This window comes from Urocitellus parryii, chromosome 12 (genome assembly GCF_045843805.1).
Source record: "Urocitellus parryii isolate mUroPar1 chromosome 12, mUroPar1.hap1, whole genome shotgun sequence".
Taxonomy (NCBI): Eukaryota; Metazoa; Chordata; class Mammalia; order Rodentia; family Sciuridae; genus Urocitellus; species Urocitellus parryii.
The window spans coordinates 68,303,033-68,327,308 of record NC_135542.1 but is presented as its reverse complement, the minus strand read 5'-3'; the positions used below and the strand labels follow the sequence as shown (position 1 = coordinate 68,327,308).

General features: G+C 45.1%; 1 protein-coding gene across 1 annotated transcript in view; it reads right to left on the bottom strand.

Annotated features, from left to right (window-relative positions):
• Rhoq (ras homolog family member Q) overlaps positions 1-5,523 on the bottom strand; it is a 32,327-nt gene extending 26,804 nt beyond the window's left edge. Inside the window, exons 1-2 of the mRNA XM_026385764.2 lie at positions 4,994-5,523; positions 4,381-4,439 (exon numbers count right to left, since the gene is read on the bottom strand). Coding sequence (XP_026241549.2) covers positions 4,381-4,439; positions 4,994-5,135 — 201 coding nt within the window. The 5' untranslated portion in view covers positions 5,136-5,523. The remainder of the gene's footprint in view (positions 1-4,380; positions 4,440-4,993) is intronic.
• Between the last annotated feature and the right edge of the window lie 18,753 nt (positions 5,524-24,276).

Genomic DNA, 24,276 nt, shown 5'->3' with positions numbered 1-24,276 from the left:
CAGGAGATGCAGGAGGGGCCTGTCGAGGGTCCCTCAGTGGAGATTCCTTTCTCTAGGGGAAGTGCCTCCCTGGGCACCCAGAGGGCTGGCAGGGCAGCCACAGCTGCTGGGCTATGTCATGTGTGAAACAAATCTCCCCTTTCATTGAAAAAGCTATCCCAGGGGACACTGGAGTAAAGGATATTTATAGCTCTCATGTATGCATCCCTGAATCTGTGTGTTTAAATTAAGAGACATAGAAAAAACTCGTCCACAGGCTTACAAATGGAATTCCACAAATCGAGACAAGTGGCTACAGCTGGAATTCTAGGGATCCCACACTCAGCCTAACACACATCCTCCTAAGTAAGGGTATTCTTGGACCTGGGATAAATTGGACCTCAGTCCTTCTCTCTTCAGGGTATCAAGTTCTACCTTCCTGCCAAGGATTAAGAGATCAGCCTGGAGCCCAAGCTGGAGAGCAGCTTGCCAAGCAGCTCCCCACTGGCTTGTCTGGATAGAAGGAATTCTTCCCATTTCCCCCTTGTTCCAAGTAGGGCAGAGGCAGAAGGGAAAATCCCACCTCTCAGTCCCCGAGAAGACAGTGGGGATAGAGCAGAGCCCCTGCCAAAGTTCCAAACACTGGGCAAAAAAGGAGAAACTCCACGGAGACCTTGGCCCAAAGCCAGACTTCCCTGCAAGGCTCCCAGTGAGGAGGGAGGGGCTTCCCTTAACTTTCACTCCAAAACGCTTGGCAGTCCAAATGTCACACTGCCTTTGGACCACCCATGGGCTCAGCCAAGAGCAGGGAGGACTTCCCTTTGGCAGTGATGCTAGTGAGTAAGTTGGGACGATGAGGAATGTCCCTAGGCAGAGCAAATGATGGGCACTGATATCCAACACACTTTATATTTCTCAGTTTCTCAATCTCTCTCTCTCTCTCTCTCTCTCTCTCTCTCTCTCTCTCCCTCCCTCCCTCCCTCTCTCCTCCCTGACCCCCCTCCCCCAACAGCAGCAGAGGTCAAATGAAAAGCAGTTTTCTCTAGAAGAAAAAAGTTCACCTTACTTCGATCATTCCTTGATTGGTAGATTCCAAATATGTAAATTGGGTTGTAGCTTTGAACTTGACTGGAGTCACTGAGAAGGCCAAGAGGAAGCAAGAAGACAAGAGGGGCCAACCTGGGGGAGGTGCTGCGGTTATTTAAACAGGTCCAGCAAGTGCCCATGTGCATAAGCAACATTTTGGAGAGAAAGCAACTGCTTTCCAGTGCTCTGAGCTTCCTCCTCATCCCATCTCACCTCCCTGAAAAATAAGCCAACTAAAGCCTACATATGCCACTTCTCAAATTCCACATAGAACTCTTGGACATTTCTCTTCTATAAACAGGGGTGAGGCTCCATACCTCCACTGAAAAGATTCTAGACCTGGCCTTCTAGTGGACTTTCTATCAACTCCAGGCATAATGCACTGTCCTCTTCGACCTGTGGCCCCTTCCCCCATTAAATTGCCCATAGTAGAGCACAATAATTTCTTGTACTACCTTTTATACATCTATTGTTCATGAAGAACAGTGTCAACTACTTTTATATACATTAAAGAATTTAAGATAGCTTAGAGTCTCACTATCCATGTGTTTACTCTTACAAAGAAGGTAAATAACAGCTAGAATCACATGACTGGTGGTTTCAAATCCCATGGGCTTTCCTCTGCTGCCTACTGGGCTTAAATTTTTCTATATATGTGTGTGTGTGTGTGTGTGTGTGTGTGTGTGTGTGTGTTGTGCGCGCGCCTATGTTTGTATACGTATTTATTTATAATTATTATATAAGATTCTTCTGATAGTGATTCATAGAGGCATGGGGTCTTTATGATCAAGCATAATACAGAAATCTCCTACATAAGACATATGAACAGGCATGTGATTCAGATACTTCCACCTATGCTGACATCAGATCCCTATCTTAAATTTACCCTTTTGCATTCCCCAGATGCTTAACATAATATTAGGTGCACAGAAGGCACTTATCACTTGGTCTTATCATTTGCTTATTAGTTAGAGAGATCAAGTATCACTAACTTTGATCCAAAAACAAAGTCTTAGCCACTAGGAGAAACACGAAGGGGCCTAACATTTATTTGGGCCAACAGAATGGTGTCCCACAACTGAGTAAAAACAGTACTATACAAGCCTTATGTTGATCTTAGTATACATATTATAATCCTCTGCTGGAAATAGCAATTAGAATGACATATGGGAATCCCTGGTTCTCTGAGTGGGCTTCATTTGGGGTATTCATTTGGATTTAAGTTCTCTGGTCTGTAAAGATGGCATACAGCCCCCATTCTGAGAATGGCTGTAAAGACTCCAGGTATCATTTCTATGCACACAATCTGACCAACCAAGGGTGGGGAGGGGGGGCACATCTCAGCACTTCTCATGACTTCCTGTGTGCATAACCACCTCAAATGGGTGTGGATTCAGACACACATCTTAATCCTTGCAGCACCTCACAGTAGCTATGTGACCTTAGGCAAGCAACTCAGCTTCTCTGAGCCCATTTCACCATCTGCAGAAGGGGAGGTTGTCTCATGGAGTAAATAAGGTAATTATTTTCAAGTGGTTGCCTCAGTGTGACATGCAGAAGGCACTCTGCAAATATCAGTTGGCTCTGTGAGTGCACAGAACAGCTCTGACATACACATATTCAGCTGAATAGGACACATGGTCAAAAAATGATCATAGTGACAGGTAAAAGAGATAAGAGAAGGGGAGGTAGTGAAAGAAGTTAAAATTAGAGACAATTTTTTAAAACATTTCTCTTTCAACCAATCATGCCAACCTTTTGTTTATTGTACTTCTTTTTAAAATTTTTTTAGTTGTAGATGGACATAACACCTTTATTTTATTTGTCTATTTTTATGTGGTGCCAGGGATTGAACTCAGTGCCTCATGCATGCTAGGCAAGCGCTCTGCCCACTGAGCTACAACCCCAGCCCTTTAACTGTACTTCTTAAAAATTGGTCTTCTTTGATTGAATGGGCTCTGCCTCTTGCCCTCCATACCTTCTCACAAAGGTAGAAAGAGCAACAACTACAAGGTAGGCAACTAAAAGGAGCCCTGGGAAGCCAAGAACTGTTACGTGGAGTTAGGCCAGTAAAAGGGGGTAACCTCTGGCACCTTGAACAGCCAGCAGTTCTCCATTTTCAGATATTCCTCTATCTTAACAGTTTAGAAGCCAAGACCACATTAAGGTACTCCCCCATGTCATTTTTCAGAATCTAACACAGAAGCCAACTAAGTACCACAATTCTGAAAGCCAAATATAGAAAGCTACAAAGAACAGCACTTCTTTTACTGAGTACCAAGTATGTGCTGGGCTCAGCAGCTGGCATATGGCACAAAGTATCTACAGGGGGGATGGTCTTTTTTTTTTTTTAACCTCGTTTTACAGATAAGGAAACTGTACCCTGAAAGATCTCAAGGCTTTCAGCTGCTCATATACCCTCACCAATTCAAGTCAGCCTGACACCAGAAAACTTCTGCTTGAGTGTTCAGGTCAAATCATAGAACTGGATTCTGCAAAACTTCATCACACAATCATCTGAGCCTTAGAGCAAAACAGGGTCTGGGAAGAGGGTGGAGCTGGGAAAGGGAGAGAGAGAGATGGCCTTACTCCTTTAGGAGCACCGTCTGGCCACTTCTGATTCACAAACACTGGCCAGAGGCTGCAGCTGGAGAAGTGTGCATTTTCCTTCTGCACAGTAATCTCTCCAAAGAAAACCCAAACAAAGTCACCTGGCCCTCCTGAGGGGAAAAAGCTTTTCCTCTAAGATTCACACTGAACTCCTTACCCTTCTCCCTCACACCCACCCCAGGGAGTGGCTGGCTGGTTGTTGTTTCTTTTCTTTTTCCCTGTGGTATCTGGTGACACCACAAATTACGTTTTCAGGGACTGGAGTCCCAGAGTGCAATGATGTTGTAATAAACATAACCAGGACCAAATGCCTTCCCATCATGTTAGATGATGCCATTTCCCACCAATCAGGCTCCTCCGGCAGGCAGACCACTCACCAATGAGGGACCAGACAGAGGCTGTGAGGGGGAGACCTGGTCATCTGCAACTAAAAATAAGGGCGCTTCACCATTGGCCACTGCCACTTTGCAACAGGAGTTGGGACCCACACAGAAGGACCCACACAGGCAAAAACTTTCACAGTCAAGGGGTTCACACGGGCCTGTCTCCGTGTTTTGTTTGTTTTCCTAATGTGCTGACTTGAGAAAAGACCTGATCCGGATGGACACACCCTCCCACCTAGGCACCTCAGTTTCCAAAGGCCCTTCAGAGCCACAAAGAATCCGGGGAAAGGAGGAGTTGTCGGCCAGAGGCCAAGACACTCACCTGTCCGGCCGTGTCATAGAGTCCCAGGAGGTACTGCTTGCCCCCCACGGTAACGCTGACTGCAAGGACAGAAGTGGGGGTGGGGAGAGAAGCTCACAATGACCTGGACTCTGGGGCAATTTCCCTCCCCACCAGAACCCTCCTCTCCCAACCCAGTTGGTGGCATGTGGGCATTCCCCGGGAGATGTCACCCACTTTTCCTTTGCGCAAGTCTCGCTGTGAAGTGGCAGGAGTTGGGATGTGATATGGCCCCCAGCTATCCAGCCACTGCTCCCAAGTCCCAAAGACACGTTTCACCCGGAACCCTCAAACGGTTCTCCCAGGGGCTTGGGGCAATAGGGGAGGCAGCTGTGGGAAGGTCAAGGAGGGCGCAGAGGGGACCGGGAAGTGTGGGGAGCAAGGGCGAGAGAGGGGGCGAGAAAGTGGGGTGGGAGCTGCAGCAATGGGTGGTGGGACACACAGCCTCGGGGGTGGGGCCGTCTGCCTAGTGGAGGGCGCGGCGGGGGAGGGGTGGGGAGTGCGCTCAGGGGAGGCAGCCCGGGGGCTCCGCCAAAGTTGCTCTAAAGTTCCCGGCCCGGGGAGCGGCCCCTTAGTCAGCAGTTCCGAGTCTTACCTGCGTAGTGGTCGAAGACGGTGGGCACGTACTCCTCCGGGAAGGCGTCGTTGGCATAGCTCATGAGCAGGCACGTCTTGCCCACCGCCCCGTCGCCGACCACCACGCACTTGAGCATCAGCGCGCCAGGCCCGTGAGCCATGCTGCGGCCGGCCGGCCTCCGGGCATGGTCCCCCCGGAGCCCCAGCCCCGGCCCCGGGCTCAGCCCCAGCCCGCCTGGGGGGTCCGCCGCCGTCGCCGCCGCTCGGCGCAGCAGGGCCGCCCCCCCGGCCCCATGCAGCAGCTCCCCTCACTGGAGGGGAGGGGGCGGCGGGCCCGGGGCGCTGCCGCCGCCTCGGTCGTGGCCCGGATCCCCGGCCCGGCCCCGGTCGCCGCGCCCGCCCTCTGCCCCCGCCGCTCGGTGCCCGCGCCCTCTCCCCGGCCCGGCCTCCCCAGGAGGATCCGCTGGATCATAAGACTGTCCGGCCCCGGGGGAGACGGCAACTTTGGGGAGGGCGGCGGAGGGGAGGGGAGGGGCCAGGCGGCTCTCCCCGCCCCGCGCCGGCCCCGGCCCCCGCCCGGCTCAGCCCCGGAGGAGGGCGGGCCCCGGCGCCTCCCCCGAGTGCGGCCGCGCGCCCCGCGCCCCCGCCCTGCCGCCGCTCGGCCTGCCGCTCACCCTAGCTTGACTCCCCGCGAGGACGGCGCGGAGCGGCGAGGAGGAGGAGCCCGGGAGGAGAGGGAGGAGGGCGAGGCGGGGGAGGGGGCCGGAGGGAAGCGCTGGCTGGGAACCGAGGGCTCCTCGCTAAAGTGCCCGCAACGCCGGGAAGCATCCACAGGACCCGGTGCCGGGAGACGGGGAGACGGCTAGGAGGCCGCTCAGGGAAGCACGACGACTTCAACGATGACGCAAGAGTCATGCAAAATTATACATATATATTGAAAGTCCACCCGGGAGGCAAGAGCCGTCCTATCGGCCTCTAAGTGCACAAGGGAACTAGAAATCAAAGAGAAAGAAAGGCCAAGAGGATTAAAAAATAATTTAGAAGGCGTCCTGAGTGGGGGTGGGGTCCTGAGCTGGAAGGCAGGGACTCCTGGTTTATTGCTTAGTCTCCTCCACCACCCCCACACCTTTCACAGCACGAGCTTGAATCATTTTCTATAAAACTGGTGACTAAGAGAGAGACAGCGTGTCGAACCGTTGAAGCACCCCCAATCAGCCAGAAAAGGGACTCCGGTAGCGGCAAATGTACCTGTGCTCCCCCCGGAGGTGACATTCTCCTAGGCCCCCTTTAGGTCTTAAGTGTCCCTCCTAGGGATTCTGTTGTGATGTCTGAGAAGTGATACCCTCACGTGCCTGTGATCCAAGCAGCATCCCCCGCCCCTCTGTCTGGCAAAGCAAGAAAACACCCGTCTGGCCAGGTCTGGTTCTCCAGCCAACACTGCTGCTTTGAACATTGGGAAATGGAGGTAAGAGCATTCCACGCTGACACGGCACCGCACCTCTGTCCCCAGCTTGCTGACTTGAGGGAAATTGCTTCCTTTCATCGATTCACAGCATTAGAAAATGCTGTGTTGAGAAGCAGCATGGAGGTCACTTGGACCATGGCCCTTAGGTTTTAGGTGAGTAAACTGCTAAGAGAGGTGATGTGGTTATCCAAAGGCTTCCAGCTACTCTTGGCACTCAAGGACTTGATGCACAATTTGATGTCCAATTGATGTCCAATCTCCCAGGAAGACTTCAAGGGTTAATGGAAATTTCTTGTGGATCCATATTAAGCATCTCTCCAGATCCCACCCGTTGCATCTGAGAGTAGGTATATGCCGCCCTTAATGCCGTGAGTTTGGAAGATACTTTGTATGCATTGGATGACAGGAAAAGTACAATGCCTCAAATTCAAGTGTTGCCACTTTTTCTTAAAAGGAAAGAGAGGAGGGCTTGTCCCACTATTTGTTTGCAGTACCATTTGCTCAGGCAGCATTTTGGGGTTTTTTTGTTTGTTTTTTTTTTAATTTATTTATTTTTTTAGTTATCGGCAGACACAACATCTTTGTTGGTATGTGGTGCTGAGGATCGAACCTGGGCCGCACGCATGCCAGGCGAGCGCGCTACCGCTTGAGCCACATCCCCAGCCCCGAGCATTTTGAGGGCTAGTATATAGAAGGAGGATCTACCAGAAGAAGTTAAGGAACTTCTGGAGGGCACTGAGCCAGAAGAGCTGAATTTGGTCCCAGCTCTGACATGAGTTAACAGTGTTACCTTGAGAATGTCACTTCCCTTCTTTGGGCCTCAGTTTTCTGTTCTATAAATATAAGCTCATTTCACAGGGACCCTGGGCTCTGGGTGCTGTGGGAAAAGCTCTGGGAATGTCAGTGCACTCCAAATGGGGAACTGATGTGGGATGAATCATTCAGTAGTGACTTCACTGGTGACAGTGACCTCATTCCTTTGGCCCACAGTAATGCCAAATGGTCTGCCAGGAATACTTAGAGCTCTGGGACCAATCCCATCTTGGTGTGGAAGTGGAGTAGAGAAGGGGTTATTTGGAATGCCCCCATGTCAGCCCCTGACTGCTTTAGCTGGAGGACCAAACAGCCCTGGGCAGTAAACTTGCTTTCCCAGGGGCAAAGAAGATGATGCCCCAATTGGTAAAAAAAAAAAAAAAAAACAAAGGCAGTTCTCAAATGTTGGGATTTGAGGAACAGGAAGGAATTCTGTTTCTAAGCATCTCATAGGATCTCTGCTTGCCTTTTTCCTTTTGTTTGAATTGCAAGTGTTGAAACAGACACAGGTCTGTGTGAGAACAGAGAACTTTTCTACGTGGCGTTCTCCTTCTCTTTTCCCCCTACTCCCTCCTTCCTCTTCGTCATTGATTCATTCAGTATTCTGTTTAACAAGTGTGTATTGAGGTCTACTAGAAGCCACGCTTTATTCCTGGACAGGGGACGAAGAGCTGGCAAGCCACAGTCACTGGAGGGGAGCGGAAAGGAACTGATGAGCAAACAGATAATTACTACATAATGTGATCAGTGCTGTGGTAGAGAATAAAGAACGGGCTTCTGGAAATGCAGAGGAGGCGGTTGTGCATAGCCTGGGTGTGCTAAAGGATTTGTAGAAGCAGTGTCATTGGTCTGAGGTTTTTAAAAGGCTAATAGGAGAAAGGGGGAAATGCCTGGAGGGGAAGTCAGTCCTGCTCCATGACAAGAAGCAAATACAACCTCCTGGTAATGGTGAACTATCTAAGGTGAACAGAAGGCAGGGTTAGTGATGCATGGGAACCATTTGTACGTAACTGTGTGTCATATGATGCAGCCAGTCCAGGGGCTTCTGAAAGCCACATGAAAGCCTCCTGAAGGCAGGACCCCATCTGGTTGGACGGTCTGTGCACTGTACAAAAGTGAAGGCTAGGACAAAGGACACCCCTGACCCATAGCTCTGGCTCAAGGCTGTGTCCATTACAATAAAGAGCAGTTTTCTCTTTTTACAGATGTGACTTCTCTTTGTCAAACTCTGTGCCCATTACGTGTGCATCTACCCAGAGAGGTGACACTGCCTAGCAAGAGACAAAGGCAGTACTGAGGCAAGCAGTGGTCGCAAAAGCAAGGATGTGATAGATGGACGAGACAAGAATTTGCAATGCAGTTGCGTTGTTCTGCACCCAGCCACTGTCCTGGGGAGCTGTTGGTTTATCTCTCCGGAATACCACCATTTGCTTCTGCTCAGTGTTCTTTCTGATTTCATCTCTGTAATTGTGGGGTTTACATGGAAGCTGCTCTTTATACTTCTTGCCCTGATACCTGTTGATTGGCCCTAGGAGAGTACTAATGTAAGATGAGATAAGCAAAACCCTTTCCTGAACATTTTGAATTTGAGATTCACAAGAGTGTCCTCTCTGTTACTAACTAAACTGGATAATGTGGGCCTGGAAGATGTTGGCCATTCATGAAATAGCCAAATAGCTAAGAAAATGAAACTAAATTACAAAAAGAAGTAAAGATGGAAAGATGACTGGGGTTGTGGCTCAGTGGTAGAGTGCTCATCTAGCAAGTGAGAGGCACTGGGTTCAATCCTCAGCACCACATAAAAATAAATGAAATAAAGGTATTATGTCCATCTACAACTTTAAAAAAATTAATAAAGAAAAAAAAACTTGCCCAAAGTTACACAGCTATTTCAAAATGATATGTTGTCAAAGCTCATACTGCTTGCCTTGTTCTATACTGATCAGGGATCAAAAAATTTTGTAGGAAAGTAGCAAGTTCGTGTCTGTCATTTGAGAACATTCTGGGACTGAAGTATAGATGTGGAAAGTAGGAGAGTGATGCAGAGAGGGATCATGTGAGTCTGAACCAAGCATGGCCATGAACAGGAAGAGGAGAGCATGGGTTTCAGTTGTATTTAAATGATAGAATTCATAGGGTTTCATCACAGTGTGGAGAGGGTTTTCATTACTACCTTCATTACCATACTTCCAGGAGGACTGTTTCTTGACCCACTATTGAACAAAAGCCTGGGTCTTTCTCTGATCATATCAACTTCGTTCATCCCTAAACCAATCATGGTGGCCAGCAAAAAGTCAGGTGGCTGTTGCCTTAGGTTAGGGGTACTGTCCATCTCTAAACTCATCATGGTGACAATTGGTCCTGATTTGGTCCATCAGTCATTTCCACCCAGGCATGAGATTTCATTCCTATCCAGATTCTATGGTTCTTGCAAATGGGGTGGCAGGTGTGTGCTGGGGGGCATCTATGCTGGGGAGGCAACCAGCAATATCCATTATACCTAGATATTGCCCACCTTTCAATGTAGCTCCCCCACCCAGCTACAATGGAAATAAAGGATCTGGGGAAGAAGCCGATGTCAAGGTAAGAAGGATCCATGTAAAATCCATGGTTTGTTCCAGATATCAGTTTGTCAATACTGGAATCCTTGCTCTCTCCAAATCCCTCATTCTAAGTCTACCTCCTCTTCTCTCTCTGGCCCTCCTTTCTTAGAGATTATTGATGAGTAAATAAAATGAATATCACCATTTTACCCTGGTGCTGTGTTACTTGTCCATGATGATTCTTTCTGCCACTCATGCCCCATATCTTCAAACTACAGCCTCTTCACTCCCCAGGGCTCTCTAGGATTTCCTTCATAGCATTGTGCCATATGCCATACGTTTTTCTCTTTTCCTTCCCACTAACGCCTCCCATCTTCATCTTTCCTCTCTTAAGACTCAGATTTCATGTACATTGTACAATATTTTGAGTTAAGGTATTCATGTAATCTTAAACACTGCAGCAATTGCCTAAAGCTCAATGGTCATTAAAGATCAGAATGATTGGGAAAAAAAATTCAACAAGATTGTCTCACTTTGGGGCTGGGATTGTGGCTCAGTGGTAGAGCGCTTGCCTAGCAAGTGTGAGGCACTGGGATCAATTCTCAGCACCACATATAAATATAGAAAGGTCCTAATAAACTAATAAAATATTTTTTTTAAAAAAAGGTTGCCTCACTTTAAATGGTTTGCCATCTTCATTTCTGTCTGCTGAGGCAACCTGAGTTCAGGATACCAGTCTTTAGGACTGGTCACATCACAACCCATTGCTGAACTAATTATAGGAAAGGACACATTCTAGAGGTTGCTGGAGTGAAATATATGATCTGAAGGGGTGATCCCCTTCCATAAACTCCAATATATCACAGCCACCCTTATAGGAATTAAATTATCAATTTTACCCTATCCTTCAATTCCAAGACTCACTTGGCCTATTCCTCCATAATGGATGTTTTGGCCACTGAATATCAGAACCACCTTTCAAGTAGGAGAATCTTCTACTTTGCAAGGCTTTGGAGTTAGCTCTCTTCTAAGGCTAATTTAGTCCTTCTGCTTATATGCAACACTCATGTGGTTTCTATTGAACTCTGGACATTCAAAATTCTTGATTTCCTTGACAGACTCAAGAGCTAGTATCACTGGGGTTAAATACAAGGCATCCTCTCTGCAGGGGCAGCTTCAGTGGTGAGTACACAATTCAGTTCCTGACACAGGAAGTGGCACATCAGGGAAGGCAGCAGTGGTAGATGTGGTATAATTGAGTTTCTGATTCAGAAGTGACAACTGTACACATGTATTGTCTAGAATTTGGTGACAGCAATGGTACCCAAAATGGTTTTCTTATCAGAACCCTTCCTGAGTCGTGGATTGGACACCATTCCTATCTTGAGCAGCTTCCCTAGCTCTCCCACAGTCCTGTGAGCTACCTACGACCCTTTTAAGATTTCTTTTCTGTTTAATCAGCCATAGACAGCTCTGCTGCTTGCACCCAGCCTCCTGAGAAGGGATTGGAGAAGCAAATCATTATATTGAATGTTCTTCTTGTAGAGAGACTATAGAGATTTCCACTTCTACCAAACCCAAGTAACTGACACTGGACTTATTTTCCTATTGTAGACAACTTAAAAATTGCACACAATGTATGAAATCATTATGTTCAGAAATTGCTCAACAGGACCGTGATGGCTAAAAGAAAGGAACCAATGGGGCAAGCCATATCATCGTCTGTGGGCAGTCTTTCTGAATGGAAGCACCCTGAGAAGGAACCCAAGCAGGGCACAGTGGTCTTGCTTGGCTGGCAAGATCATTAGGCAGCATAGCATAGAGGAGGGAATATGATAGCAGAAGGGCTAAGTTGCTGAATACTAAGTTGCATATGCAGAAGGTGGAACTCAACCTGGCTAGTCAAAGAACTGCCGGGGGAGCTGGGAATCACAGAGTTGAGAGACATTTTGAATTTCAACTGGTCAATGTGAAGAGACCTTTTAATAGAAATCACATAAGTGTTGCACATAAGCACAAGGACTGAATTAGCCTTAGAATAGAGCTAACTCCAAAGATGTCCCCAACAAAGTTCAGAAATAAACCTCAGAAAGAGGAAGTTCATCCCCACTACCATGTGCCAGCCAAACCAAAGGCATCATTTTTTAAAGGACAACAAAAATACAGACATCCAACGACATAAAATTTAGAATGTTCAAAACTACCAGACATGCAAATAATGGGGGAATTTAACCTAAAATCAGGGGGAAACTCGGTAGATAGAACTAGAAACCCAGAAATGACAGCGATAATGAAAGTAGTAGACAAGAAAATAAAAAGAACCTTAATATGCAAAGGATTTAAAGGAAAACATGAACATAGGAGGGAAATAGAGGATATTCAAAAAGAACCAAATGGTACTTCCAAGAGCTAAAAAATACAACACATGAAATAAATAACTCACTGGTGGGGCTTAACAGGAATTTGGGCATTGTAGAAATATCTGAATTGAAGACATGACAATGAAACCATCCAAAGTAAGGCACACAGAGAGAAATACACACACACACACACACACACACACACACACACACACAGAAAGGGGGTGGGGAGAGAAAGAGCCTCAATGACCTGTGAAACAATGTCAAATGATTTGACGTTATACACAAAAGTGGAGTTCTAACAAAGGACCGGGAACAATGGCTTATAGACATAATAGCCCCAAACATTTCAAATTTAATGAAATTATAAACTTATAAATCCAAGAAGCTCAATATATCCAAAGCAGGGGGGAAAAAAGTAAACCACATCAAACAAACACTTCATAATCAAATCACTGGAACCCAGTAAGAAATAGACAAAATTTAAAGCAGAAAAATACACTTTATGTACTGGAGAACTGAGAAATAATTGCAGACATCAAAAACAATTCAAATTAGAATTTAATGGAATAACATCTTTACAATGATGAAAAGAACAAGCAGAAGGAGAAGGGGAAAGCACTGCAATCTAGAATTCTATATCTACCTGTAAGTCATGACATAAGTCAGAAAGCTGAGGCAGGAGGATTGTAAGTTTGAGACCAGCCACAGCAACTTGGTTGAACCGTGTCTCAAAATATAAAATACAGGGGGCTAGGATTGTGGCTCAGCGGTAGAGCGCTGCCTAGCCTAGGCGGGACCTGGGTTCAAACCTCAGCACCACATAAAAATAAAGGCCTTGTGTTGTGTCCATCTACATCTAAAAAATAAATGCTTAAAAAAAGAGTTTTTTTTTTAAAAAAAATATATATATATATAATACAAGTGGGTCCAGAATGTAGCTCTGTGGTAAAGTGCTCTGAGCTCAATTCCTAGTACCATGGAGGAAAAATGGGACAAAGAAAATTTTTTTCTCAGACAACAAAGAGCTAAATTTTTTTTTTTAACCAGAAGATCTACACAATAAAAAATATTAAAGGAAGTTTATAAAACAGAAAGGAATGATACCAGATAGAAACTTGAATTTATACACAGCAATGTAAGCTCTAGAGATAGTAAATATGAGACATTTTAAAAATATTTCTTTAAAATATAATCTAAAGCAAACATAATAGCAATATATTACATAGCTTTAACATATAGAAATAAAATCTACAACATCAATAACACAAGGATAGAAAAACAGGAGTAGAAATATGTTCTTATAAAGTCTTTACATTATACATTAAGTGATAAGATAGTATTTGAAGTTGTCTTTGTCCATTCCTGATGTTATAACAAAATGCCTTAGGCTGGATAATTTGTAAATAATAGAAATGTATTTCTCAGAGTTCTAAGAGGCTGGGAAGTCCAAGATCAAGGTACCAGTGGACTTGGTGTCTGGTAAGTGCTCATTCTCTGCTTTCAAGATTGCGATGGTGCCTTGTTGCTTCATCCTCCACAGGTGAAGAAACAAACACTAGGTCCTCATGTGATGGAGAGGCAAAAAGAGAAAAAGAAAAAGGATAAACCAGCAAGTGCTTTTATAAGAATATTAATTCCATCCATGAGTTCTTCACTTTCTTAAATCACCTCCTAAAGGACTCATCTGTTCAAACCATAGGGTAAATTCCAACATGTATTTTGGAGGGACACATACACTGAAACCACAGCAAAACTAGACTAGAAAATATCAAAGGTGCACACTGTAAAATTAGAACAACTAGTGTAAAAATAATAAAAGAGGTATAGCCTTTAAGCCATTAATGATGATAAAATGGAATACAAAATAAATGAATTAATAGACAAGAAATGCAGGAGGATGCCAAGACCATTCAATGGGGAAAGCACAGTGTCTTCAATGAGTGGTGCCACAAAACTAGATACACACACCCACACAGAATGAATTTAGATCCTTACCTCACAAAATATGCAAAAAATAACTCAAAATTGATCAGCAACCACATAAAAGAGCGGAAAACATAAACTCTTAGGGGAAAACACAGGGGTACATTTCATAATATTGGATTTGGTAAGAGGTTCTTAGAGATATAAATGCATAAGCAATAAAAGAAGGATAAACAACTTCATCAAAATTTTAAAAAACTTGTCTGCATCAAAGGACAGTATCATGTGAAAAGGCAATGTAAAGAATGGAGAAAATATAAATACTATGTCTGATAAGGTCTGGCATCTAGAGTAAAGAACTATTATTACTCAACAATAAAAAGGCAAATAATCTAATTTTTTTAAGTGGGCAAAGGACTCAGCCGACATTAGCATGCCTGTAATCCCGGCGGCTCAGAAGGCTGAGGCAGGAGATCACAAGTTGGAGGCCAGCCTCAGCAATTTAGTGAGACTCTGTCTTGGAATAAAAAATTAAAAGGGCTGGGGATATAACTTGGTGGTAAAGCACCCCTGGGTACCAAGACAAAAAAAAAAAGGGGGTAAAGGATTTGAATATATATTTCTCCAAGCTAAATCTACAAATAAACAATAAGCACATGAAAAGATTTTATCATTGTCTTTAGATGAATCAAACAAAAGCCACAAGGAGGTCTTCTTTATTCCCACTAGGATAGCTATAATTAAGGGTGGGAGAGAAGGAGAAAAAATTAACATCTGGTAAAGATATTAAATTGTAACCTAGTATATTGCTGATGAAATGTAAAATGGCTTTTCTGGAAAATAGTTTAATGGTTCCTGAAAAAGTTAATCATAGAATTAATTTATAACTCAGTAACATTGCTTGGGTATATAGCCCCCAAAATAGAAAACAGGTACTTAAATATTTATGTGTCTACCCTGTTCATAGAAGTGCTATTAAGAGTCAAAAAGTGGAGAGAGCCCAATGAATAAATGGATTAAAAAAAATCGTGGCACCTACATACAATGGAATGTTATTCAACCATAAAAGTAACAAAGTCTTTCTAGATGTTACAGTGTGATGAACCTCAAAAACATTATGCTAGGTAAAAGTAGCCAGACACAAAATACCACACATCGTATGTTTCCATGTACATGAAATATCCAGAACAGGTAAATTCATGGAGGCAGTGTACATATTGATGTTGCTATGGGCTGGGTGGGAGGGGAAAATGGAGAGCAATCACTTGATGAGTACAGAATTTCCTTTTAGGGTGATAAAAATAATTTTGAATCTAGAGAGATGTGTTCAATGTACTGAATGCAATGAATTATGTATCTTAAAATGGTTAAGTTTATGTTATTATGAAATATTATGTGAAATTCACCTCAATTTAAAAAATTGTACCATCACCACCACCACCAACAACAACAACAACAAGTCAGGAAAGGAGGAAAAAAAGAAATAAAGAACAGCTGAAATGAATAGAAATAGGGCTGGCCATGCGGAAGTTATAGCCCATATAACAACACTAGGGAAGGGTCAAGGGCAACTGGCCCTACTGTCCAGGGGAGGAGAGAGAGTGTGTGTGAAGTTTTGTGTTTGAGGACTTGGAAAAACAAGCTGTTAGGGGGCTGGGGCTGTAGCTCAGTGGTAAAGTGCCTGCCTCGCATGTGTGAGACACTGGGTATCCTCAGCACCACATTAAAAATAAATAAAGATATGGTGTGTTCATCTACAACTAAATAAATATTTTTTTTAAAAAAAAGCTGTTTGATTTCTGAGGGCGGGGAGGGAGGAAGCTGGTAGTTCTGGGTTCTGGAGCAGTGGGTGGGTGGGTGATTGACTTACCCTGAGATAGTGGCAGAATCAAGGGGCAGGGACTGACTACCCTACCCATCTCCACACTGTGCACAGGCCAGGCCCTCCCTCAGCTTCTGTTCAGCTCATCCTCCTCTCCTAGAGCCACTCTGGCCTCACATGCTCCAGGGGTCCTGGGAATCCTGGACTCAGCAAGGGAGAGGGTTCGGGGTGTAGGTGGTCTGAAGCTGAGCATCTGCACTCTGGAGATGTGGGAGACAGGGGAGCTATGCAAAGAGTGTTCCTGAGACTTTCAGGTAGAGGTGAGTGTTTTTGCAGATGCCACAGGGCCAAGGCCAACCTTTAACCCCTTTACAACAATGTGACCAAACAGGCTGTAAAAATACTGAAATAATTTTGCCTTGCATGGTAAATTTGTCCTTGCCGTGAGGACTTTGCCTGGCTCCCTCTGACCTCCTGATTCAACATCTAAAGGGCTAATGCCTGGCTGACCAGGGGGCCTTCAGGACCCTGTTCCAACTGAGGCAGGACCACTCTGGTTGGCCAACAATTGTTAATAACTGAGTTGTTAATAATTGCATGTCATCTTGAGTAAGGTAGAGTTTAGAATCATTGGAACAGTTATGTACCTTCAAGTCACTTTTCTGAGTAGAATAGACTTACCTGGAAGACCCCCAAGAAAACTCATTTAAATAACCTACATTTAAAAGTTCTTATGAAGTTATGTGATCCAGCAATGTGGGCAGGACAGGAAGAGGTGTCCCCCTGGGATAGGCCACTGTACCACCTCATCTTCACATCCCTCTTTCCTTATGAAAAAGTTGTTAGGTGGTTAGCAGTTTATGGGGGAGGGGGTGTCCTATGTCCTCACCATTCATCCATTCATCCATGGGCCCCAAAAGGAGTTATGATCAGGCCTCTGCTGTTACTGGACTCTGTGGGAGGTGTGGAGATGAATGCAAAGGAGATTAGAAAACAGTACTCTTTCCAAAGAGGTCCCCAAGAAAGTCCCTAGACATGGTTGGTGAGGGACCGCACTGGATGGATACTTATATTCTTTGCCTTGGAAACCAGAACCTTCCTTGGTCCAGGAGCAGAGCTGTCTCCTTGCAGAGGTGAGGCCTGCCAGAACCTAACATGCTGAGATTTAAGATGGTATTAAAGCAGAACTTGGTATCTGCATGTATCACCTGTGGCTGAGAACCTAGGGCAGACATTGCTCCTATATGTCCCTGAGCAGGTGAAGCATTGCACTCTCCCTGAGGCTGTCCCTGCCCAAAGCTTGCAGGGCAAGGGCTAAGTCCCATGGCTCCCTGCAGACCTCATCCCCACTCTCAGTCCCTGGAGGCTACCTGGGGCTCTGGGAGCTAAGGTCAGGGAAGTGGTAATTGGTGAATAACAACATCTGACATTCACTAGACACTTTCCCAAGCTTGGTCACTCCTTTGTCCTTTGTTCTTGACAGTTTCATTGTGGATATTAACTCCTCATTAACATCTTGGTTTCAACAGATGCAGGTTGGTGTCTTCATTGGAAAAAGGATTTGGGCAGATGGTGGACCTTGATCCAAGTTGTCCAGTCTATTCAAACCTCTAATCTAAGTCCAGTGCTCTTCCTGCGACATAATCTACTTCCCAGGCAGCATCCCAGGCAAAGGACACTTCCTATCTCAGGGGCAGCTTTGTTCTTGTTCTCACAAAGGGGCAGAGGTGAGTCCTACCTCAGAGGAGTTATCATCCTGCGATGCCCCACATCTACGGCCATTCTTATGAACTGCTTGTATACCATGTAGCGGAATCGCAGGCCACTCCCACTCACCCCACCCCCACCTCAGCAGAGGCCTGTTTCTTAGGGCGAGTACTTTGATAAGTGGATCAAGGAGATACATGAGAACTTCCAAGGTGAGTTATGCTTAAGTAACAATAGATGGTTACTTAACCGTTTTCCAGGAGGGCAGATTCTGGTAACTTTTAGGGTAATGTTTTTCAAACATTTTGTACTACAAATCACAGGAATGAATCCATTTCTTTTTCATTGTGAACCAGAATACATGACGTATGTATATGTATACAGATACATATGACAAAAGTGTGACAAAATGTTGCTTCATCTTTCTACCTGGCGGTGAATTCTCAATTTTCTCATCCCATTCGGCTTCATTTCTATTTACACAGTGGTGACCTACAAAACGACTCCATAGTCCACTAAAGGATCCTGGGTGGGAAACTCTGCTGTAGGCTGTTTGCTGGGTAAGTATAGCACTTTGAAGTTGAAGGTGAGTGTTCAGAACCACAGAGGAATAAAGAACTCCTACAACTCAAGAGAAAAAAAACAAATAAAAATGATTAAAAGAATTAAAAGATGGGCAAAGAACCCAAACAGACATTTTTCCAAAGAAGAAATATAAATGGCTGATAAATATATGAAAAGATGCTTAATATCACAGTTGTTAGGAAAATGTAAATTAAAGCCATAATGAGATGCCACTTCATACTCATGAGGATGGATGTTAGCAAAAGCAAACACCAGGGCAAGGTGTGTAAGCACCTGGTGGAGCACTTGCCTAGCAAGCCCACCTGGGTTCAATTCCCAGCACTGCAAAAACAAACAAGAATCCAGAACATAACAAGTTTTGGCAAGAATGTGGAATTATTGGAACACTGGTGAATTATTGGTGTGATTAAAATCCTGAAGCCTCTGTGGAAAATGGTATGGAGGTTCCTCAAAAACTTGAACATGGAACTGACATGTTGTTCTAGCCCATTCAGGCTACTATAGCAAAATACATTAGATCATTAATTTTTTTCACATTTTTAAATTGGTGCATTATAGTTGTATATAATGGTGGGATGTGTTGTTACATATTCATCCATGCACACAACATAATAATATAATTTGAATATCACTCCCTGGCACTTTCCCACCCCTCTCCTCCCTCGCTCTGGTCCTGTTCCTGTTCTACTGATCTCCCTTTAATTTCCATGAGATCCACTGCCATCTTTCTATTTCTTTTTCCTCTCTAGCGTCTACATATGAAAGAAAACATGTAACCCCTGACTTTCTAAATTTGACCTATTTTGCTTAATATAATTTCTAGTTCCATCAATTTTCCTGCAGATAATATAATTCCATTTTTCCTTATGGCTGAATAAAATCCATTGTGTACATATGCCATATTTTCTTTATCCATTCGTCTATTGATGGACGCTAGGCTGGTTCCGTAGTTTGGCTATTGTGAATTGTGCTGCTATAAATACGTATATAAACATTGTAGTATGATGACATTAATTCTTCAGGATAAATACTGAGGAGTGGCATAGCTGGGTCATATGGTGGTTCTGTGCCTAGACTAGATAATTTACAAACAGTAGAAAATTATTGCTCACAGTTTGGGAGGTGGGGAAGTTCATGATCAAGGTGCTGGCAGATTCGCTGTCTAGTGAGGACCCATTCCTCACAGGTGACACCATCTGTGCATCCTCACCTGACAGAAAATGTAAACAGGCTCCCTGGGGCTTATTTTCTAAGGGCACTAATCCCACTCACATGGATTCCATTCTCATCACCTGATCACCTTCCGGAGACCCCTTCTAAATACAATTGCATAGATGGTTGGGTTTCAATACATGAATGTCAGAGGCACAAGGTTTCACTTTGAAAAGATGAAAAAGTTCTGGAGATGAACGGTCTGGGTGATTGCACAGAAATGTAAATGTATTTGAGGCTACAGCACTGTACACTTGAATATGGTTAAAATGGCACAATCTATGATATGTATATTTTAACACAATCAAACAAACAAATAGGATAGATGGGTTTTCCTTTTAAAATGAGATTCCTAGTTTCTCTAAAATATCAGATCTTAGGATCCCCAACTCTACATTTCTAGGGTGGCAGAAGCCTGGGCCTGGGTAGTGTTTGCCTCTTGAGACAGAGATAGAAGTGGGCTTTTCTTTCCCTGGAAAGTTTTATGCAAATTTGAAGCAAATTGCCCATAGGGAGAACCCCAAGGCTTTGAAGCTGCAGATGTCTTTGGAGAAGTGAAGTTGTAAATTGTCAATGTAAATTATTTGGGGAGAAATGTGTCCGGGACTGCCTGAACCTCCAGCCTGGACCAAAGCCTCCTTTGCCTCTGGGGTGGAATTCTTGGACTTAAACTGTCACATAGCCCTTCATACCAGTACAAAAGCAGAGGGAAAGCTTCTCAGGCACTTTTGATTTCCTCTCTAGGTGTCTCCTTTTGCTTCCCAACCAAATGAACTTTCTCACTCTTGCTTTCTCCCTAGAGAGCAGGAGGAAGAGTTCTCTCTGAAATTCCATTTCTTGTTGAGCTTTCCTAAATTGCTGTATATCCTCTTTTATTCCTCATCATCTCCTTGCTTCCCCATTGGAGTCTTATTGTCACCAACAGAATGTCCCAAACCATCCACTGCAAGATTTAACTGTCTGAAGGATAAAATATTACAAATGAGCCTATGATAAGCTTGGGAGGGGGGCTTCAGGGTTGGAGCCTTTCATTCACTTAGCTCTCCTGAAATTGCTGATTCCCAACACACACCCGAGGTGGGATTACCTGCTCAGGGACTCCTCTCTCCCCTCTCACCATGGGATTGGGAGGCAGGGCTGGCATGGGCTTTGTTCTCTGCCGTTTCTGGTGCTTGCACAGAACCCACCCCACTACTTACCAAATATTTATTGAAAGACAGAAAATGGAGTACTCCCCTCCCACATATTTAATATTTGAAATTGCCAAAAGGATTTCCTAAATTTCTTCACCCACTTCCTGAGCCCTACAAACGGCCCCATGCTCCCATCTTTGGAAAGCCCCTTGCCTTCCTCATGCTGTTTCTGAGTGTCTGGAGGCCCAAGTTTGGTTCTGCTTCCCTTTTGTCTGAAGTTGGGCGGGGGAGGGATCCCACATCTGACAAATCTGACCTCAGACTTGCTTACAAACCCAGCTGGAATGAAGCACAGTTGCTTCAGGGTCTGGGCAGGGGTTTGGGGCTGGCAGACACCCTGTGCCCACCAAGCACTCCTCCTTCCTTTGGCTGCCTCCCATGGGGCTGGGGATCTCATACCTCCCCAGGATGCACACAGCCTCACTTAGGCTAGGACCCTCCAAAAAAGAGGTTTCAAAGTTCCCAGTTCCTCTATAACCACAAAAGTTTCCAGTTTTGAAACACCTCCTCCAAGGTTATAGGAAGGGATTGCTGGCAATATTCTCGTCCTTGACCTAGGTGGTGGATACAGGGATATTTGCTTTTTAATAATTCATTAAGTCATACATTTACATTCCGTGAACTTTTCTGAATGTGCACTACATTTCACAATAAGAAGTCAAAGGAGAGTGGGTCCCAAATACAAGGGCAAGAAGAGGAGGGTGGTAAGGTGGTCCCCAGCAATGCCTATGATGTTTAGGAAGTGGGTGGATGGTGGTTGGCTTCAGAAAGATCAGGTTTTATATTCACCACTCATTAGCTCCAAACCCAGCTGGATTTTATATTCCCCACTCATTTAGCTCCAAGATCTTGTGAAAGCCCCAGATGGGCTTGGCACCGTTGCTAACTCTGGCTTGCCTTCTGATTCATCTGTAAAATGGGAACTGCGGTGACTCACTGGTGGTTGTGTTCTGTTTGTAAATCACTATTTCTCAATCTCAGCACAATTGAAATTTTTGACCAAATAATTTTTAGCCATAGTTCTGAGGATCTGTCCTGTGCATTGCACAATGTTGGGTGGCATTCCTGGCTCATACCCAGTGGACACCAGTAGCACAGACCCACCCTGGAACCCCAGTTGTGCAAACCAAAAATATTCCCAGATATCTGCCAAATGTCCCCCAGTTGAGAACAGCTATCTAAAAATGAATCAATACAACTTATTTACCAATAACAACATGCCCAGCATACTATCAGCATTCTCTTACTTTATTCCCAACTTGAAATTTTTCCATTTCCATTTTAAGAAGGATGTTAAGGCCCTAGAGAGCTAAATGATGGGCTGAGGACACAGTGCTATTTAAAGCTGACACATAAAATTATAACAATCTGAGCAGAACCAAACCCCTCCCCCCAAAACAAGGCAGAGAGAGAGGGTTGGGGGAAAGATTTCTCTCCTTAACCCCACACTCTTAATCCAATCAACCATGGTTACTGAGCATCTATGTGCCCCAGCTCCTGCTGGAGAAGGAGATCCTGCTTTCCAGGTGTTTTGTGGAGGAAGCAAAATTAGTTGGAACATTTCACAATAAGAAGTCAAAGGAGAGTGGAACAACAAAGGGCACTGGATCCAGCTCTGAAAACGGACCATGCTGTCATTATTTTAATAGGTATTCAAAGGCCCAGGAAGTGTTGAGGCTTAAACTGGCCAGAATGTGAGGGTAGGATTTAGCAAGTGGAAGGAAGCAGAGCAGGGATACACACCTATAATCCTAGCAGCTCTGGTGGCTGAAGCAGGAGAACCACAAGTTCAAAGCCAGCCTCAGCAAGTTGGTGAGGCCCTGAGTAACTTAGCAAGACCCTGTCTCAAAATAAAATATAAAAAAGCCTGGGGATGTGGCTCAGTGGTTAAGCACCCCTGGGTTAAATCCCTGGCGGGCGTGTGTGTGTGTGTGTGTGTGTGTGTGTGCACGAGCACGTGTGCGCGCATGCACACACACACGCAAAGAAGAAAGAAAATATAAATAGTCAAATAAATAAATCCTGTTTCTGAATAGACAGTGGGAGGTAAATCTGGCTTGGTAAATCTTGCTTAGTAAATCTGGCTTGGTAAATCTTGCTGCTCTCAGCCCCAAAAGTGGTCAGTGGGGATACCACTTCCAGGGAACCTGCCTCACTGGAGTAGAGCGGTCTGAGTCCACATGGAAGAGCAGACATGTGTTTCTTGGTTTCATTTGTGGTTTTGCTCAAGTCATAGGCCCATGTGGCCTCATAATCCCCATCCCAGACAGCCTGGGAGTTACATCTGCCAGACACATTACATGGGCACCTGCATTCCTGCAGACATTTGCTCAAGCCTGACTTTTAACCCTGCCCCTCCCTGTGGCTGCCTTCAAGTCCTGGCACTACAAAGCTGTTTAGAAGAGGGGGGTGCAGGGAGGGCAAAAGAACTGGGGACTGCAGAATCAGGGACAGGGATATATGACAGGCCACGAGATGACTCTACCTTGTCCCTAGTCAAAAATCCTGGAAATTGGGGAAATTCAACCACCATCATCATGGGTGCTGCTGGTGTCTGAGACTTGGGGTGAAGGTGCCATGAAGAATTGGGGCATCCCTAAAATCCAGGCAGGGCTACTAAGATTCAGAGGCAAGACTAGGATATGTTTCCACTCAGCAAGTGGAAAGTTCTAGGTTTTTGGTTACACACAGAGCAGAGTAACATTTGACAGTAGTGATGTTGATAACTACCAAGCATGTAGATTAACTATACGCCTAGTATTTTGATAAACATTCACTTCTTTCATTTAATCCTCACAATAACCCAACAATGTAGCTGCTACAATTATTCTCATCATACATAAGGAAACAGAATCTTTGAGGGCAGGGCTACTTTGCCAAAGTTTTACAAACGGTCAGTGCAGAACTTGACGTTCTTCAATCCAACCCCGGGGCCCTCACCACGGATGTGGGCCATGCCCATTTAAGCCCTGTCTGGGCATGAAGAGGTGCCTCTCTCGTGGACTGAAGCATGGCACCCCAGTGGTGGGTGTGAATCTCTTAAAGACCATCTGGTGAATTTTGCTTGTGCTGTTTTCTCATTAAACAACCCTCAGACTCAGCTTCCCAGGCGACGCACATTCTGAGAAAGGAGGCCACAGCCCTGCCAGCCTGACAGCTGTATTTTTCATTCGTAAATTAATAAACTGGCTGCCTGGGTCCACACACACATCTGTTAAGGTGAGCCTACCCCCGAGCAGAGCCCACTGTGGGCCAACTTAATTGAGATTCGGAGTGTGCGAGAAAAAGCCCCGGTCACGGCCTGGTTGCCAAGGAAATCCCTCCTGGCCTCCTCTTGGCAGATTTGGCCATCAGTCCCCAGTGACTGTCTGGCTCTGTGGATTCAGACTGCCGGTCAGATTGTGAGGGTCGTCTGTACACCGAAGGAAATGACAATGCCAAGTTCCAGGGTGAATTCCAAGTTCCACATTCTGTGCCCAGACTCCCGGCGCCAGGGCAAGGCAGTCCTTGGCTGGGGAATGGTAAGGGTTTGTCTGGGGATGCTTTTTTCCCTCTACACACATAACCTGGGGCTTCCTGCTGCTTGCACTTTCTCTGCTTTCATTGATTGTGGCTCTCACAGCTGGTGATCAGCAGGGTTACTCAGGGAGCTGTATTTTTTTTTTTTTTTGAGTCA